The following is a 17,920-nucleotide window of genomic DNA, read 5'->3' as shown; positions in this document are numbered from 1 at the left end:
CACAAACTGCTGAGCCCCTGAAGCTCCAAATCATCACCATCTTATTATTTGTATACTGTTTTTCCACACTGGTGCTCAAACCAGTGGATCAGTGTCTGAAATAAGGGCACCAGGACATCTCATTTAGATCAAGGCTTTCAGAGTTTATACGGAAAGCCTGGCAATGCGGTTAACAAGACACACTAGGTACTATTTTAGAGTAAAGTTCACAGCTTTGCCTCGATTTGTACAAGCAGCCACACACAAATTCTAAGGTTCGCAATTCTTTACTTCAGTAGCAATATCTGCAAAGACTGTTCTACAAAATTAGCAGCCAAAACAAGTGCATTTCCAAACAAACACAAAACGGCCAGCTCTCAAACCCCTTGTCATAAAACACATCCAATTAAGTACAACCTGAATGTGTGACAATTTCTCATTCACTTCCACCATGAAACTGAACCACAGTGTGACAAATTATGGAAAGGAGCTGATAGAAACCAAACTGCGGCTTAAGTGAAAAATTGGCCTGGGATGCTCAACTGGATCCTGCCTTTAACTGTTAAAGTTTCAATTGCAAATAGCAAAATAAATAAATAAAAATCCCCAAAGCTAAGCCTTCAAATCCACAGTAATGAAATCTGAAGACGTTTGCTTATGTGTTCTCTGAGATTAGTGTGTGCATATTAAAAGATCAAGGAAATGTGCAGCCTTTATAGAGGTACACAGAAGTTTGTCACACAGCCTCCTTCTCACATGGTTGTGCAACTCCTGCGTATTTCACATGTTACCCTGACCTCCCTGAAACACACAGACAGAAACTGAATTAAAATGTAACAATAAACTATGGTTTAATAGCCCACTGTATATTATTCCAGGAATAAACTGCAGAGGAAGGCTGCACACTGCCCGCTCTCTTCCTCCAGCAGGGTTGAGAGATCAGAAGTTTTCACTTCCTTTTTTGATTAACCATTTGATTAATCCTAAACCGAGGTTAATCTTAACTATGGTCTGTGTTGAAACAAGCCTGTTTCATTACCCATCCCAGAGGAGAGGCAGAGGAGTGGGAAAGCTCAGGGCTTTCTGTGCCTCATTTCCGTAACAATCACCATAGTTTGTGGCTGTGTTTGGACGCAGCCCCAAAGCAGGTACAAAGAAAAAGTAGAAGTCTAAGTAAATGTCAAGTCAGAACTTTAAGCTTCAGTTACACACCCAACTTTCCTATTCCATCATAGGAAAGGACCGCTGTGAAAACGGCATCACGGCAAAACAATGTATTTAAACATTTATAGCCCCATCCACCCCAAAAGTACAGCAACGTTTAGAGCTCTCCATTTGCTAGGTGAAGATTTACCAGCCTTGCGCACACCCACCCAGCCATCCACCTTAAGCCTGAAATGTCTCCAGTATGCAGGCAGTAGCTTAGCCGGCAGGGCAGTCTAACTGGGGAAGATGTCCACCAACTGCTTTTGGGGCCACTTGCCAAAGTCTTGCGAGCTCAGCTGGGCATACACCTGGCGCTTGGCTGTCTGATAGACCTCAGCTTTGACCTAGTTGAGGGAAAGAAAGGAGGAGTCTAGAAGGGATGTTCGAGAGAAAGATTTGAGAGCCCACCAACACCCACCTTGAAATGCTCCTTATATACTTATTTCTTTATCATCTTTTTTCTCGTTATTAAATTTATATACTGCCCTTCATCCGAAGATCCCTGGGCAATTGATTCACAACATAAAATAGAAAATAGAATACAAAATACTTAATAAAACAAATACAACCCCCCTGGGGAGAGCATTCCATAAACAGGGAGCCACTGCATAAAAGGCCCACTCTTGTCTTGCCACCCTCTGGACTTCTCACTGAGGCACATGGAGAAGGGCCTCAGGCGGCTGGGCATACCCAGTCAGATGGGTGGCATATAAATATATTATTATTATTATTATTACAGAGTCTGGGTCAGTTCATATGAGGAGAGGCAGTGCTTGAGGTACTGTACTGCAGTCTTGAGATGTTTAGGGCTTCATAAGTCAAAACCATCACTTTCAATTGGGCCCAGAAACTAATTGACAGACACTGCAGTCGGGCCAGGATTGGCATTGTATGCTCAAACTGTCTTGCCTCTGTGAGCAACACGCACCAGCTGAAGTTTCAGAGGCAGCCCTATTTATAACTTGTTGCGGCAATCTAGCCTAGTTACCAGAGCATAGACAACAAAGGTTAGACTTTCCCTTCTAGATAGGTGCACGGCTGGGCCACCAGTCGAAGCCGATGAAAAGCACCTGAGACTCAAGCAACTTCAGTGGACCCCAGAGTACCCTCAAGCTACGTACCTGTTTCTTCAGAGGATGTGTAACCCCATCAAGAACAGACCGCCTCAATGAAAGGAAAACAAGGGAACCCAAACCCACCACACACTCTTTGGGGCAACTGAAAGGACTCACCTTGGCTTCATAATATGTGGGCAGCAGCAGCAAGTCCTCTCTCTTCATCTCCTGAGCCACCTTCCTGAAGGATTTCAGCATGGCAGCCTTGCAGAGCCGACTTGGGCGGTACTGGTCAAATGGATTTGCCATGCTGGCAGAGGCAAGAGCGATCCATCAACAAGGGGCTTGACATGAATCAACAGCAACACCTCACAACGAAGCAGGACCTCAACAAGAACAAAAGCCAGTGTCCCAGCACACAATTCAACCACAGTACCAAGAAAGGCCATGAGTGAGAATGACCAGGTTCTGACTCAAGAATCGAAATTCGAGAAAACGTGTGGAATTAACAGAATCTGAATTCAGCAATTATCACTATGCCTTCCTTTCTACATGACCCATGCAAACACACACATTCTTCCTACATGCGATGTGGTTGTGCAGGAGGAGTAAGTCCTCGTTTTAAGAAAAAACAATGGTGCTCCGTTGACATGCGGCCATTTTCAGCCTATCAGTAGTGACGAAGTAGCCTTTAGTATCGGATTTGAATTTCTTTATGGTTTTATTACCAATGTTAAGAGCTTAGAGGTAGGGAAGACTGCACTGGACTCCCAACAGCTGGAGGACCATTTCTGTCTCAGCTCCCTGCCTCCCAAAACACAGGCCTAAAGCAAAACTTGGCATCAAACAGGCACTGAGGTAGCTAACCCTCAGCTGTTTCCCATTTCAACCACCTGTAAAGCAATAAATTCTCAGATACCCAAACACATAGAGACGTTGTCGGTCTTTACTTCTGACTGGCTGCCCCTGCTCCTTAACAACCCAAATGACTTATTAGCACAAGGGGTGCCTGCATAAAGAGCATCATTTACACAAGCAGAGAAGCCACCGAATTCTGCTTGTCGAGTTCGGATCCTTTTATTAGCAGTAAAACCACAACTGATTCCTAACACACACACACAAACACACACACATATCATAGGCCTACCCCATTCCCACACCCAAGCCCCCAGTGCCCCAAACTCACTCCTGTACTGCCTTCCCAACAGCTGCATTCACTAGTTCCAGCATCTCGTCTCCCCCGCACCAGTTGAAGCTCAAGGAGCGAAACTCTGCTGGCGTGTCAAGGGAAGCGGCGCAGGGACCCTTAAAAAGGTAGATCTGCCTGTGGTTAAATGGCTTTGGCAAGCTATCCGAGGCTGCCGGGTTCAATCGCTCATTGATGACCTTATGGAGGGTGTCATGGTCTTGGTAAGGATCAGCTGAAACGTGAAATTAGGAGAGAGAGCAAGTTACTTGCGAGGAGAAGGTAACGAATTCCAAGAGTGTTGTAATCTGGGAGCTTAGTGCACAGCCAGCCCCACATCTGCACCCCAATAGAGGACTCTAGGGGCTGCCAACCCACTGATGTGATTTAAGCTGCAGTCAGAGAGAGGGGCAAGGCAGTAAATAGCTCAGCTGCCATTTAAGGAGCCTCAGCCTGCCACTGGGGTATTACTATGACTATTTTATTTATTAAATATGTACACCACCCTTCATCCATAGATCTCAGAGCAGTTCACAACACAGAGTTACAATATAAAAGCACAAAATACAGAATTAACATAACAAAAACAAACCAATAATCCGCCCCTCCTACAACACATTTAAAAGGGCCTCAGATGTCTATCAGCCGAAGGCCTGGTTGAAGAGGAACATTTTCAACTGGCATCTAAAAGGGTGTAATGAAGGCGCCAGATGGATCTCCTTGGGGAGAGGATTCCACAAAAGGGAGGCACTGCAGAAAAGGCCCTGTTCTTGTGTTGCCATCCTCCTGACCCCTTGTGGAGGAGGCACATGAAGAAGGGCCTCAGAGGATGATCTCCAGGTCCAGGTTGGTTCATGTGGAGAGAGGTGATACCCATGAAGGGAGTGTCCCCCCAATTTTTTAATTATTTTTTTAAAAAATTCAATCCCCAGAGAGTTGGCTTTGGGGGCGTCCCTTGCAAAAGGGTCCCCTCAGAGGCTCCTCAGGACCCTGTGTATTAGCATGCTGATATAGCTCAAAATAGGGACGCGGGTGGCGCTGTGGTCTAAACCACTGAGCCTAGGACTTGCCAATCAGAAGGTCGGCAGTTCGAATCCCCGCAATGGGGTGAGCTCCCATTGCTCGGTCCCTGCTCCTGCCAACCTAGCAGTTCGAAAGCACGTCCAAGTGCAAGTAGATAAATAGGCACTGCTCCGGCGGGAAGGTAAACGGCGTTTCCGTGCGCTGCTCTGGTTTCACCAGAAGCGGCTTAGTCATGCTGGCCACATGACCCGGAAAAATTGTCTGCAGAGCGGACAAATGCCGGCTCCCTTGGCCTGTAAAGCAAGATGAGCGCCGCAACCCCAGAGTCGTTCGCGACTGGACTTAACTGTCAGGGGTCCTTTACCTTTTTTTAGAAAAAAGCTCAAAAGGATTTTTGTTCATTTAGTGCCTGTAATGGGAAATGGTGTTGCTCATGCGTAAAACTCCAAACTGCTCCAAGCAGGTTTTATAGCTCAAACTTTCCCTGGTTTGACAGCGCCTAGCAAACCCGACTGTCTTAATCACTGCCAGAATCCATCAGTGGGCGTTTCCTGAACTTCTTCCAACATAAAAATTCCTTGACCCCCAATCTCCGCCTAGCTTCTCTGCGCGGAAGCCTTCTGCGCAGAGTAGGCGTGCCAAGCGGAGGTCCTGCGCTCTCCCCACTGATCTCACTGGAAGAGTCTCGGAGCCTTCCCTCCGAAGTACTCTCAGCCTCCCCTTTCTTCCTGGTGTCACCTTGGTTTCCTTCCCCAGCGGAAGCTCTCCCTCTCTCCTTGCTAGTTCCCTCCCCTGCATCCTCGGAGCGACTTCCCTCTCCGTTGATCTTTGATGTCAGTTCCCTGACAGTGCCCCAAGGCAAGGAAAGCCCAGTGTCCTGGGATGTACAAGCATGGAATGGAAAGATTTCTGCAGTTTGGATGCTGCCAATACAGTTCATGGGCTCTTTATGCGAGTTCTGTAGTAACAAAAACATACGTCACCTAGGACAATGCTGGTGATGTACACCGGGTGGATGATGTGGCTGAGAAGGGCCCCCTGCACTCCCAAGGCACTCCAGCGGGTCAGCTTGTCGCTGCTGGAGACACAGTAGACGTAGGCAGACAGCGCGCTGGGGCGGCAGTAGGAGATGGGCCTGAGGACCCCTTTAACGCTGATGTGGAGCCCAATGGATGGATTCGGCTGTGGAGACACAATCCTGCAGGCCGCAGGAGGGGAAGGGGAAATTCCATCAACTCAGAGAGGGCAGCGTGGGGAGGATTCAGGTACAGGAATTGGGACTGGAAGATACCGGGGGTGGGCTGAAGATGCAGGTGCTGTCACTGTGCTAATGCTAAGCAGGTCTGCACCCTGCCAGCAACTGGATGCATGTTACCTGGAGAGCTATGATGGAAATAAGGCACAATATAATAAATTAAAAGTATTATTCTTTTGTTCTTAATGCCAAAAGCAGCCTCTTGGATTGGAGGAAATGCAAAGGTCACCATTGACAAAACTTCGCCTGATGCAAGCTTGGTTGCTGAACTGCTATTTTGTCAATTGTCAAAAAACCATAGAAAGAGAGGATAAATAGCTTTTACAGGTTTCGGGGGGTTGCTTCAAAAACCCGTCTGACCCAACACATGAGTGGGCCAGAAGTAATTAGTGTGCACCTTACAAATTGCGAATGCCTCTCTCAAAGCGCTTGCAGTTCTCCTACAATCTATCGTCTTCCTGCAGCCTGAGTGGGGATCAAAACCCTTCTCCTGGGTTTCTTAACTTTCTTCCAAATGGCCCTTTGGGGCCAGAAGGCAAGAAGGCCAACTGCTAAGTGGAGCCATAATGAAAAACAGGCAGAACCAGCTCCTTCTAGCTCCATCCCCCTCCCTCCCACCCTCTGCAAGGGCAATGCTAAGACAAGAGGAGGAAGCTAAAAGGAAGTGCCAGTCCCCAGAACGGTTACAAGTAAGAAGCAGGTGTGGCGGGGGCTGGCTGAGGGCAGGTGGAGGTTGACAGGATAGTGCCTCATTTGCCCTAAGGGACCAGCCGCCACTTGCCACCGGGATCCACACCACAAAGACAAAGCAGCCCATCTGAGCTGCATGATCTCTCTCTCTTCTCCCCAGCTACCTCCCACTTCCACACACCGAGACCTTTCTGCTCTCTATCCTGCTCTGAGCCACAGGCAAACACTCACCGGGTGTTCTCTGAAGCTCCTTTGGGCCTCCGACTCAGGTAGAGATGCAGAAAGTAATTTGGTTTCAGAGTCAGGTGCACCCCGTCCTCTGCCAGGCGGAAGATGCACTTCTCAAGGGCGGTGGGGTCTTGGCAGCAGGACATCAGTAGCTGCTTGTATAAGTACCTGGGAATACCAAATAGTGTAGCTTGTGAAGGCTGTTGCGTCTTTGGGCCTTCAATCAGATCGCAGGGCAATCTCCTGCCACCCATCTCCAGATACTCCCTTCTCTTCTCTTTCCTTTCTTCTTCTTCTTCTTCCCACCCCGTTCCACGAATATCAACGGAAGAGATCGTAGTTTGCCTACTTTACCCTCCGTTATCATTGTTTCACATATCAGTTGATTGTTAAAAGAGTTTGTTTTGATTAACAAAAAAACTAAAACCATAAAATTCCAGATTTTGAAAGAGTGCTGTGTTTCAGTTTGCACATTGGATGGTGAACTGTGAATTCAGCAGCTTCTCATTAAAGTGCAAACAAAAATTGATTTTCTCCCCAATCCGTGTAACTGAGACATGTATCTTTGAAACACGACACCAACCAAAGTAACTGGGCAATGCCTGGAGAAACCCAACTGCTCCTCAGTCTTGTTGCCAAACTCCTCTGCTCCTCTGCTCCCTTTTCCAGTGGGGGGGGGGCTATAGCTAGCTGCCAACTTCAAACACCAACTCCAGTCATGGACTTTCTAGTGATAGGAGGGTTCATCCCTAGACCACGCAAGGCAGCGTTGGAGAAGAATAAAGGTAAAGGGTAAAGGGACCCCTGACCATTAGGTCCAGTCGTGGCCGGCTCTGGGGTTGCGGCGCTCATCTCGCTTTATTGGCCGAGGGAGCCGGTGTACAGCAGGACTAAGCCGCTTCTGGTGCAACCAGAGCAGCGCACGGAAACGCCGTTTACCTTCCCGCCAGAGTGGTACCTATTGATCTACTTGCACTTTGACGTGCTTTCGAACTGCTAGGTTGGCAGGAGCAGGGACTGAGCAACGGGAGCTCACCCCGTCACGGGGATTCGAACCGCCAACCTTCTGATCGGCAAGTCCTAAGCTCTGTGGTTTAACCCACAGCGCCATCCGCGTCCCTAGAGAAGAATAAAGGTAAAGGTACCCCTGCCCGTACGGGCCAGTCTTGACAGACTCTGGGGTTGTGCGCCCATCTCACTTAAGAGGCCGGGGGCCAGCACTGTCCGAAGACACTTCCGGATCACGTGGCCAGCATGACAAAGCTGCATCTGGCAAGCCAGCACAGCACACGGAAACGCCGTTTACCTTCCCGCCAGTAAGCGGTCCCTATTTATCTACTTGCACCCGGGGGTGCTTTCGAACTGCTAGGTTGGCAGGCACTGGGACCAAGCAGCGGGAGCGCACCCCGCAACGGGGATTCGAACCGCCAACCTTTTGATCGGCAAGCCCTAGGCGCTGAGGCTTTTACCCACAGCGCCACCCGCGTCCCGCTCGCCACCCGCGTCCCGCGTCAGAAGAATACCTCTGAGCAAATACCAAGTGAGTTTCCCTGATCATTAGGTTATCCCAACCAGTCCCCAACATCTGGGATTAGAAATAAGAACCTCTTGTGATTTCCAGGCACGGTTGATTCACTTGTAAAATCACATCCTGCCTTCAACCTGTTGCTTCCCTCCTAAATTGCTCTTCTTTAACCTGGCCAATAAAACCACCACTGCACATCAGCGCTGGGAAGAAGGGTTGCTTACCTCAGAAGCGCTCTGCGGGCAACCACTAGCCCATGCATATCATGGATCCTCCTGCCTTTGAACTCCATCCAGCCCTCGTAGCAGACATCTCCTGTTCCCAGGGCAACCAGCTCGTAGGTCTCCTTGTAGGAGCTCGGGCTGTTGGCAACCTCTGAAGGGACAGGAAAGGAAGTGTCAAAATGTTAATTGTGACTTCAAAGGCTGGCTCAAAACAGGGAGGGAATTTCCAGGGAGGCAACAACCATTCAGGAACAGCCCCTTGCCTAGCATACATTTGGGCCAAATCAAACCTTATGCTGAGTGCTCAGCTGAGTGGGGAACAAGCCAAAACTAGCCAAAACTAGCCCAAACTGCTGCAACGTCTTTCTTGGAGATGGTATAGGAACCCAACTAGATGGCGTTTCCATCCGTCCCAACTTTAGAACTACTTTGCATTTCCTTCCTCTAAAGTATGTAAGAAGAACTCTGATGGATCAGAGCAAGGATCCATCCAGACCAGTGGCTCCCAAAGTGCGCTGTACCAGTGGGATTACCCAGGAGGGCACTAAGAGGCGAGGGGTAAAAGCACAAATTGAAAGCACAAATGATTATCGGTCTTTGTTGTTGTTTTTTAATATGCTTTATTGGTTGAAAACTTTATAACAGAAATGTACAATAGATGTTATAGGCAAAATGAGAAATAAAAAATAAACAATTATTCATACTTGCTTTGTGTATAGTATACATTTGTGATTCAATTTTACAAGGCTTATCTTCCCCTTGAGTTCCCAAATTAAATTCCTTAAATACGTGCTTAGACTTTACTTTCTCCATGTTATTTCACTTACTATCAATTTTATTTCATAAAATTAACCTAATTGCACAGTCTTTGAAAAGCTGGGATCAATGGATCAAGCTCATCTATTTTGTTAACTAAACCCCTTCTGGTGCAACGGAACACCATGTCAAGTGCCAGAGCGCACAGAAACACCGTTTACCTCTCTGCCACAGCAGTACCTATTTATCTACTTGCACTGGCATGCTTTCGAACTGCTAGGTTGGCAGGACCAGGACCGAGGAACGGGAGCTCACCCCATTGCGGGGATTTGAACCGCCAACCTTCTGATCAGCAAACCCAAGAAGTTCAGTGGTTTAGACCACAGTGCTACCCATGTCCCTAAGGTAAAGGACCCCTGGATGGTTAAGTCCAGTCAAAGGCGACTATGGGGTTGTGGCGCTCATCTCACTTTCAGGCCGAGGGAGCCAGCATTTGTCCGCATACAGCTTTCTGTGTCATGTGACCAGCAGGACTAAGCTCTGATGATGATGATGATGATGATGATGATGATGATAATTTATTATTTTTACCCCGCCCATCTAGCTGAGTTTCCCCAGCCACTCTGGGCGGCTCCCAATCAAGCCTGGCTTCAGCTGGGGAGGGCAGGATATAAATAAAATTGTATTTTTATTATTTTTATTAAACTGCTTCTGGCGCAACAGAACACCGTGGCGGAAACCAGAGCACACAGAAATGCTGTTTACCTTCCTGTCATAGCGGGAAGGGGCAATGGAGATACATTAAGGAACCAGAGGAACAGTGGACCAAAAAAGTTTGGGAATTCCTGCTCCAGACCAGCATCTCATATCCCATAGTGGCCAACCGGTTGCCTCCAGAAAGCAATCCAGCAAGCCATGAAGTTGTTGCTCCTCAGCAGCTGACACTCAGCGGTATCCTGCCTTTGATCCTCGAGAGTCAGTATAGCCATTATGCCTTAAATCCAGGTAGGATTCCACCCCCACCAAAAAAACAGCAATACCCCAAAGACAACAGGGCGCAAGTGGCTCACCTCTCTCCAGTATGAATGCTGCCACGCTGCTCATGCAGCCTTGGTACCGCACGTCTTCGCCAATCAGCATTTCACAAATATCACTGGTAATAGCGGCACAGCGTTGTGTGTGGGAAACTTCGATTTCTGGTGGAGAGAAAGGGGGGCAGGCTGTTTTCCTTGGGGTGACTCTTTGGACACCTCTGCTTATTCTGCAAACGTGACGAGATCTAATGTCATGTGGGGGGGCTCAGCCCCAGTACCATTTTTCAAATGCCAGAGACCTCATGAAAAGAGAGTGGACACTTGCTGTCTGATCCCTCCTCACAGGGCTGGAGACAGACGGCAGTTTTAAGTATGGGCAGGCAAATTATGCAAGCCTCAGGCTGAAAAAGGTTCCCCTTCCCTTGGCACTGATTGCCAGGGGCTCTCAAAGATCTCTGGAAGGGGTCTTTCCCAGCCCCATAGTCGCCCTTGTGCAGAACCCCGTACCAAGTGCAGGGAAGGCAAAAGGCCACAGGCAGTATGTCACTTGCATCTTAAAAAGCAGGAAGACTATTAAAAGGAATAAATGCATTCAACATTTGCTATGAACAACACATGAAAGTTAAGGATATAGGACAAGGAATTAATAAGTTAAGCCATGTTTTTGAAGAATGTTATTCTTACCCGGAGGCCGAGGTTTTACAGAAGAAACTGGGAGAACAGGCAAGCCTACAAGACACAAAAGGCAACTGAGGTGAAGAGATGTACTGAAAGACAGCCACCTTGTATTAAATCTGCCTGTTACAATTTGAGGTACAGTACATTGTGCCATTCCCATGATAACCTCCTTTCTACGTTTGTGTGTGAAGCCACCCACACAATTTAGGATTGGAAAGGAAATGTTCAGCCTCCACCAGTTTGGACTCAACTTCAGGAACGCCTCTCAGTGCGTTGGGACATACAAGGCGACAAGAGCAGCTCTGAACATGTGCAGAGCACCTTCCCCTGGGAGCCGCATAACCACAGAGAACGCACCATGCTACACACCATCAGAAAACCATAGCTCATTCCTAGTCCTTATGAGAATGGGTGGGGAGGGTGCCTCTCCAAGCTGTTTAGACCACTCCACTATTCTAGAATTCAGAACATCCATGGAAAGGGAGTGAGCGTTTACTAGGCAGAAACTGTACATTCAAAGTACACTGCTTGCCGAGAAGTATGCAGTGAGGAACACACTGCCATCTGTTCCCAGGATTTTTAAAGCCACATGCTTTAAATCAGGCATAGGCAAACTCGGCCTTCCAGATGTTTCGAGACTACAGTTCCCATCATCCCTGACCACTGGTCCTGTTAGATAGCAATGATGGGAGCTATAGTCCCAAAACATCTGGAGGGCCGAGTTTGGGGGTGCCTGCTTTCAATATACGGTGTGGGTGTAACACACAAGACATACTTTCATTTTGCTTCTCCAGTTGTGCATCCGAAACATCATCAATTGGTTGATCCCATCCATCCAGGAGCGGCTCCTTAAAAGAAGCGGAGGGCAGAAGGTGTGCTGCAGAAAGAAAAATCAGTGGGGAAGTGAGGAGGGGTGCAAAGCAGAGAAACAAAACAGGAGAGAGGGGCAGAAAGGAAAGCAGGAACCTCCCTGTTACCCTCAACACCCACAAAATATACTGACCTTCCAGCTCCCAAAGTCTACACACGAAGAAGAAAGCAGGGGGTAGACCTGCAGCAATCATGCAGTTTTATTTACATTAATCCACAACTGATATAAATCTTACCACGAGGCAGGGCAAAAAGACCTACTTAAGGTAGAAACAGCTGGGGTGGGCGATGGTACAAGACCGAGACTGCTCTGTAACGTCACCCACACCTCCTGTACAAGAAGGAAGAATGTGCTTTTAACCTTTACTAAATTTAACAAGTTCTCATTTTTCCCACTGAAGAGTCGAGAAGTGTGCACATCCGGTTACCTTTTATCAGACATTCACCTCCAGTGCTTTGTAAAATATTTATTAAGAAGCATTTCACTTACAGAAAGCTTGACAAAATAAATGGATCGTATGGTTAGAATTGTGATTACAAACGAAAATGCGTAGCTGCTGCAGATCTACTACTTATTTTCAAACTCTTGAGATACATACTTTTCTAGAAAACACTTTCTGTACTATTCATCATATATTGTAAGAATTCGCCTTTTGAGCTGACACGGCTCAAGCACTAAAAGAATCATGTGGCAACTTTTAGCATACGCATTACACCTTAAGCTTGGATGGGTGGGATCTAAATTTAATAAAAATAAATAAAATAATAGGGCAATGAAGTGGTTGTTGGAATAAATTAAGCCTTTGGGTCCCTACGAAGACTGGATTTTGCAGGAAAAGGCACCGCCAAAGAGGTCAAATTGCTAGTGTTAAGAGCATCAGAGCCCTGAAGCTGGAGGAGACCAAAGACCCGTCTAGTCCTGCATCCTGTTTCCATGGCGGCCAACCAGATGTCCCTAACGAAGCCCACAAGCAGGACATGAATGCTACAACATTCGGCAGGTTTAACCTGGCAGATTCCCTTGCCCTCTTAGTGCAATGGTAAAAAGGTAAGTCCAGTCAAAGGCGACTCTGGGGTTGCGGCGCTCATCTTGCTTTCAGGCCAAGGGAGCTGGCATTTGTCCACAGACAGCTTTCCAGGTCATGTGGCCAACAGGACTAAACTGCTAATGGCGCACGGAGGGCCATGACGAGTGCCAGAGTGGACGCGGGTGGCGCTGTGGTGTAAACCACTGAGCCTCTTGAGCTTCCTGATCAGAAGGTCGGCGGTTCGAATCCCCACGACGGGGTGAGCTCCCGTTGCTCTGTCCCAGCTCCTACCAACCTAGCAGTTTGAAAGCATGCCAGTGCAAGTAGATAAATAGGTACCAGTGTGGCAGGAAGGTAAACGGCGTTTCCATGCGCTCTGGCACTCGTCACGATGTTCCATGAGCCAGTAGCAGTTTAGTCTCAGAGCAGTTCACAACACAGAGTTACAATATAAAAGCACAAAATACAGAATTAACATAACAAAAACAAACCAATAATCCGCCCCTCCTACAACACATTTAAAAGAGCATCAGATGTCAACCAGCCGAAGGCCTGGTTGAAGAGGAACATTTTCAGCTGGCATCTAAAAGGGTGTGATGAAGGCGCCAGATGAATCTCCTTGGGGAGAGGATTCCACAAATGGGAGGCACTGCAGAAAAGGCCCTGTTCTTGTGTTGCCACCCTCTTGACCCCTTGTGGAGGAGGCACATGAAGAAGGGCCTCAGAGGGTGATCTCCGGGTCCAGGTTGGTTCAGATGGAGAAAGGTGGTACCCCTGAAGGGAGTGTCTCCCCCCCCCCATTTTTTTTTTAAATGATTTTTGCAATCCCCAGAGAGTTGGCTTTGGGGTCATCCCTTGCAAAAGGGTCCCCTCAGAGGCTCCTTTTGACCCTGTGTATTAGCATGCTGATAAAGCTCAAAATAGGGAGGTGGGTGGCGCTGTAGTCTAAACCACTGAGCCTCTTGGGCTTGCCGATCAGAATGCCGGCAGTTCAAATCCCCACGATGGGGTGAGCTCCTGTTGCTCAGTCCCAGCTCCTGCCCGCCTAGCAGTTCGAAAGCACGTCAAAGTGCAAGTAGATAAATAGGTACCACTCTGGCGGGAAGGTAAATGGTGTTTCCGTGCACTGCTCTGGTTTTGTCAGAAGCAGCTTAGTCCTGCTGGCAACATGACCCGGAAAGCTGTCTGTGGACAAACGCCAGCTCCCTCGGCCTGAAAGCGAGATGAGCGCCGCAACCCCATACGGTCCAGGGGTCCTTTACCTTTACCATAGCAATGTTGCAACCACATTGTTATTAATTCTCCTTTCAGGCCCAGTCCACCCTCTTCCGCATCTACCCTTTCCTTGTGTGGCACCGCTAGTGGATCCAGAGAGCTCTGGGGAAGCAAGAGGCTCCTCAACGGTTTGAAGTTGTCCTTCCCTCCAAGGAGACTGCATCCGATCTTTCTGCAGAGATGCTGTGGCATTTATTTTCTGGCAACCCTCTCCTGCCGCCTCTTCTTTGTCCGACATTTTTCTGGGAAGAAGGGAAACAGATAACAATTTAAAACTCTCTGCTTGCAAGGAGAAGGGGTGTTTACAATTACACCTTTTTGCTTGCATGTCTAAATTTTGTACCAATGTTGTGTTGCAAGGGCAATATAAGTTTTGTTATGTACCAAGGTTCCTGCATTGTTGGCAACCATCTGCCTCGAGATGCTATTGTGCTATTATTTTATTTGCGTATTTTCTGTGAACTGCTTTGAGGAAACTACTATATATCGCTTTAAGTTGGGGGGGGGTCTGTCTGGATGCCCTTCCAAAATCTGTGATCTTGTGAGGGTAGAAGGTATAAGACGAAGCTTGGGTATGAAAACAAGATAATTGTGAGGAGAAGCAGGACTAAGAGGTGGAGATATGCTCCAGAGATCCAGACCGTGGGGAGCCCCAAGAAATTAATAAATACAATTTGGACTATAATTTGATCTTTTTTATTTTAGTTTTTTTATTTTTCTAATTGGAGTATTATGAGTGGATATTTAATTGGATGTTTTTTATTGGAAAATCAATAAAAATGATTTTAAAAAAGAAAACAAGATAATTCTGCAAGGCCAGGGGCCACCACAGAAAAGGCCATTTTTTTGTGACGGATGACAGTCTACCTTCCCTCATCAATGGTTATGCGGAACTTGATGGGGAGATTTTTTTAGGGTCTGGATTTCCCCTCCCTAAATTGATTTTTGAATTCTGAATTTACGTTTTATACTGTATTTTATGCTGGTTTTTTGTTGCATCAATTGTTTAAAATTTGTTGTTAGCCGCCCTGAGCCTGGTTCTCTGAACCGGGAAGGGCGGGGTAAGAATAAAAATTTATTATTTATTTAAATGGAAATGGATTGTTTTTTTGGAGAATACCAGATTAAAAAACATGAGTTTTAGACAGTTATTTGACTGGCCATGAACCATTTTGACAGGGTTCTGTTTTGCAATTAAGTGGCTGTAAACAAAAGAATTGTAAATCTGTGTAAACTGGTACATGCGAAAAGCACGATAGATCAATCTTCAGGTTTTGTCCCTCAGGAGAGGCCTTCTTCTTCTTCTTCCCCACTTTGGTCCCAAACAGGGAGAAAAGGCCTCTTCCAAGATGGCGCCTGAGGCACTAAACCAAAAACTGTGGCCCCTGTATTCAAATTCAAAATCTGTTGCCCGGCCAACCGATCAAACGGCTCATCCACAAATCACCGTTCTTTTCTGTGTATAAGACTAGGTTTTTTCACTCTAAATAACGTTCAAAATCGTGGCGCATCTTATACACGGAGCCATCTCCCCCCATTTTCTTAAATTGGAGACCCCAAAAATAGGGGGCGTCTTATACATGGGGGCATCTTAATAGACGGAAAGCCGCTTAAGAGAGGCTTAAATTTTGTTAAAACAGAATAAACCAAGCACTGCAATAGCCGCTATTCCCCCCCCTCCCAGAGCTTTTCCGCTCGCAGAATGGCCTCAGCTCACCCCAAGTCGCCCCTCAGTTTCCCCAAAGCTCTGAGGACCCCCCCAAAAAAACATGGCCTCCCCCCAAAAAAAAACCTGGAGGGAATCCCCTCTAGAAAAGTGGCCCCAAATTGGCCTCAGTGGGGAGGATTTCATGGAGAAGGGGGGCTCACTTTTAGTATTTCTTTCCCCCCCCCCAAATTCCTTCTCACTGCCCCCTCACAGGAGATACCCCTGAAAAACCTCCACATAAGGGCCCCCCAATAATGTAACCCAATAATTTAGACCAACACAGCAGTCCCTTTGCCCCAAAGCTCAATAACCCCCCCCCAAATAAATCAAAAATCGCTCTTCCAAAAGATTAAACGTCCCACCCAAATCTCCCTCCCTGAAATGTGAAGGAGACCCACCCCGCCTATCCCATAATAATAATAATAAATTTTATTTATACCCCGCCCTCCCCGACCAGGGGGCTAACACCATTAAAATCACAGTAAAAACATAATTGGGGGGGGCAATTTAAAATACAGGTTAAAATGCCATTTAAAATGCAGCACACACACCCCAGGTGTTTCCACACAAGCCCCTTTCTTGCCTCCCCAGTTAATTCGGATTAATTGGGGAGGCGCTAATGGGGCTTTGGAGTGTCCCATAGCCAGCTTGAGGGGGGGGGTTAAGTGGAGGGGGGTATCCTATGAAGAGCAGGAAATGTGCAAGGAAGGAAAGCATTAACTCCAGCAGTTTTGGGGGGTTTGCAGAAAAATGGGGTGCATGGAGGAGAAAGGGGGGCGCTGAATGCATCACAAAAGAGCTGCTTTGGTGCAAAGTTGGAGGGTGCAAAGGGGCGCCTGCTGCAAATTAAGAGGGGGGATGAAGCAGGTTCAATGCACCCCTTGGGGTGCAAAGGAGGGTTGCATTTTGGGGGGGTGTTATTGGGGGGGGGACCTGCTTGCAAACACAGCTAGATAAGAAAGCTAACTGGGAGAGGGTGCAAAATGGATGCAACAGGGAGAAGAGGCGGTGGGGGGGGCAAAGGGGCGCCTGCTGCAAATTAAGAGGGGGAGATGGAGCAGGTTCAATGCACCCCTTGGGGTGCAAAGGAGGGTTGCATTTGGGGGGGTGTTATTGCGGGGGGGGAACCTGCTTGCAAACACAGAAAGTTAAATGGGCGAGGGTGCAAAATGCATGCAACAGGGAAAAGAGGTTGGGGGGGCAAGAGGGTTTGCAATACCATGGGGGTAATTCATGGGGGGGTTCCTTGCACGTTGCAAGGGAAGACCACGCTTTGAGTGGTTTATTTATTTTATATATTTATTTGAGTGGTTTATTTATTTTTTATTGCTCTCCCACCATCTAGTCACCCACCAAGTTGCAAATGAATTAAAACCCAGCTGCTTCTCCACGTGTTTGAGTGAGGATCCACTTTGAAGATAGGGGGGGGGGCGAGAAAGAAATCTGCAACGGCCACCAATCAGGTAAAAGAAAAGTCAGTTAGTAAGTTTTATTGCACGTAGCCAAAGGCTGCCGCAATGCACACAGAATCATTCAAAAATTAAAAGAAAATATACTGGATTAATGCAAAAACGTTTGTTATCAAGACGTTACCTACTCTAAACAGAGCTATAAAAGTACCTTAATATACAAATTAAGACATTAAACAATGAAATGTATAAGCTAAAATGATCACACGGCCACTAATGTATTAAAAAATGATGTTAATTAATACAGTGGTGAAAGAAAAGGAGGGAGATCTCACAGGCTCCTCCCACCCCGCTTGGGGATCCATTGCAACGCCTTTAAGGATCGCAGCCCGAGGAATGGGTGTCTTTTAATAATTTGCAGGGAGTAAAAAGCAGGATTAAGATTTGTGCTGCAGATTTGGAAGGGAAACTCACCATCCTCACCCCGGGAGAAAAATTTACTTGGTTTCTCAGGTTAAGCCAGGTGCCTTGGGTTTATTTATTTGTTTTATTTTATTTTGCACGTGCAATTTGCACCCCAGTTACTCCAGAGGGTGCTTTGCATACGGATCCCGTGCAAATGGACTCAGAAGCAATTGCTCGCCACGTAATCCTTGTTGGGCGTGAGGTTGTTTTACCTGTTAAAAGATGTCGATGCCTTGCCCGGGCTCACAAACGGTCTCTGCAAAATGCAGTGAAACGGTTTTGAAACGTAAACGCGGGACTTTAAACCGCTGCAAAGAGGAAATGGC

At 47.2% G+C, this 17,920-nt stretch overlaps 1 protein-coding gene across 4 annotated transcripts; it reads right to left on the bottom strand.

The window, feature by feature from the left end:
* Positions 1–247: 247 nt before the first annotated feature.
* On the bottom strand, positions 248–17,907 carry ADAD2 (adenosine deaminase domain containing 2). 4 transcript variants are annotated; one of them, XM_053401704.1, is made up of 11 exons: positions 17,807–17,907; positions 14,076–14,254; positions 11,615–11,716; positions 10,846–10,890; positions 10,198–10,323; positions 8,372–8,522; positions 6,626–6,790; positions 5,433–5,647; positions 3,427–3,661; positions 2,418–2,550; positions 248–1,529 (listed from the first exon to the last, which is right to left on the bottom strand). In XM_053401704.1, exons 2-11 carry the CDS (start codon positions 14,248–14,250, stop codon positions 1,419–1,421), a joined length of 1,458 nt encoding a protein of 485 aa, XP_053257679.1. In that variant the 5' UTR covers positions 14,251–14,254; positions 17,807–17,907; the 3' UTR covers positions 248–1,418. The 4 variants fall into 4 exon arrangements, with proteins under 4 accessions (XP_053257679.1, XP_053257681.1, XP_053257682.1 ...); XM_053401706.1 differs by lacking the exon at positions 17,807–17,907 and adding an exon at positions 15,730–15,895; XM_053401707.1 differs by lacking the exon at positions 17,807–17,907 and adding an exon at positions 15,460–15,708.
* Between the last annotated feature and the right edge of the window lie 13 nt (positions 17,908–17,920).

The sequence above is a fragment of the Podarcis raffonei genome, chromosome 8 (assembly GCF_027172205.1).
Source record: "Podarcis raffonei isolate rPodRaf1 chromosome 8, rPodRaf1.pri, whole genome shotgun sequence".
Lineage (NCBI taxonomy): Eukaryota > Metazoa > Chordata > Lepidosauria > Squamata > Lacertidae > Podarcis > Podarcis raffonei.
Note: the sequence above shows the minus strand (reverse complement) of the source record. Positions and strands in the feature narration are given on the sequence as shown.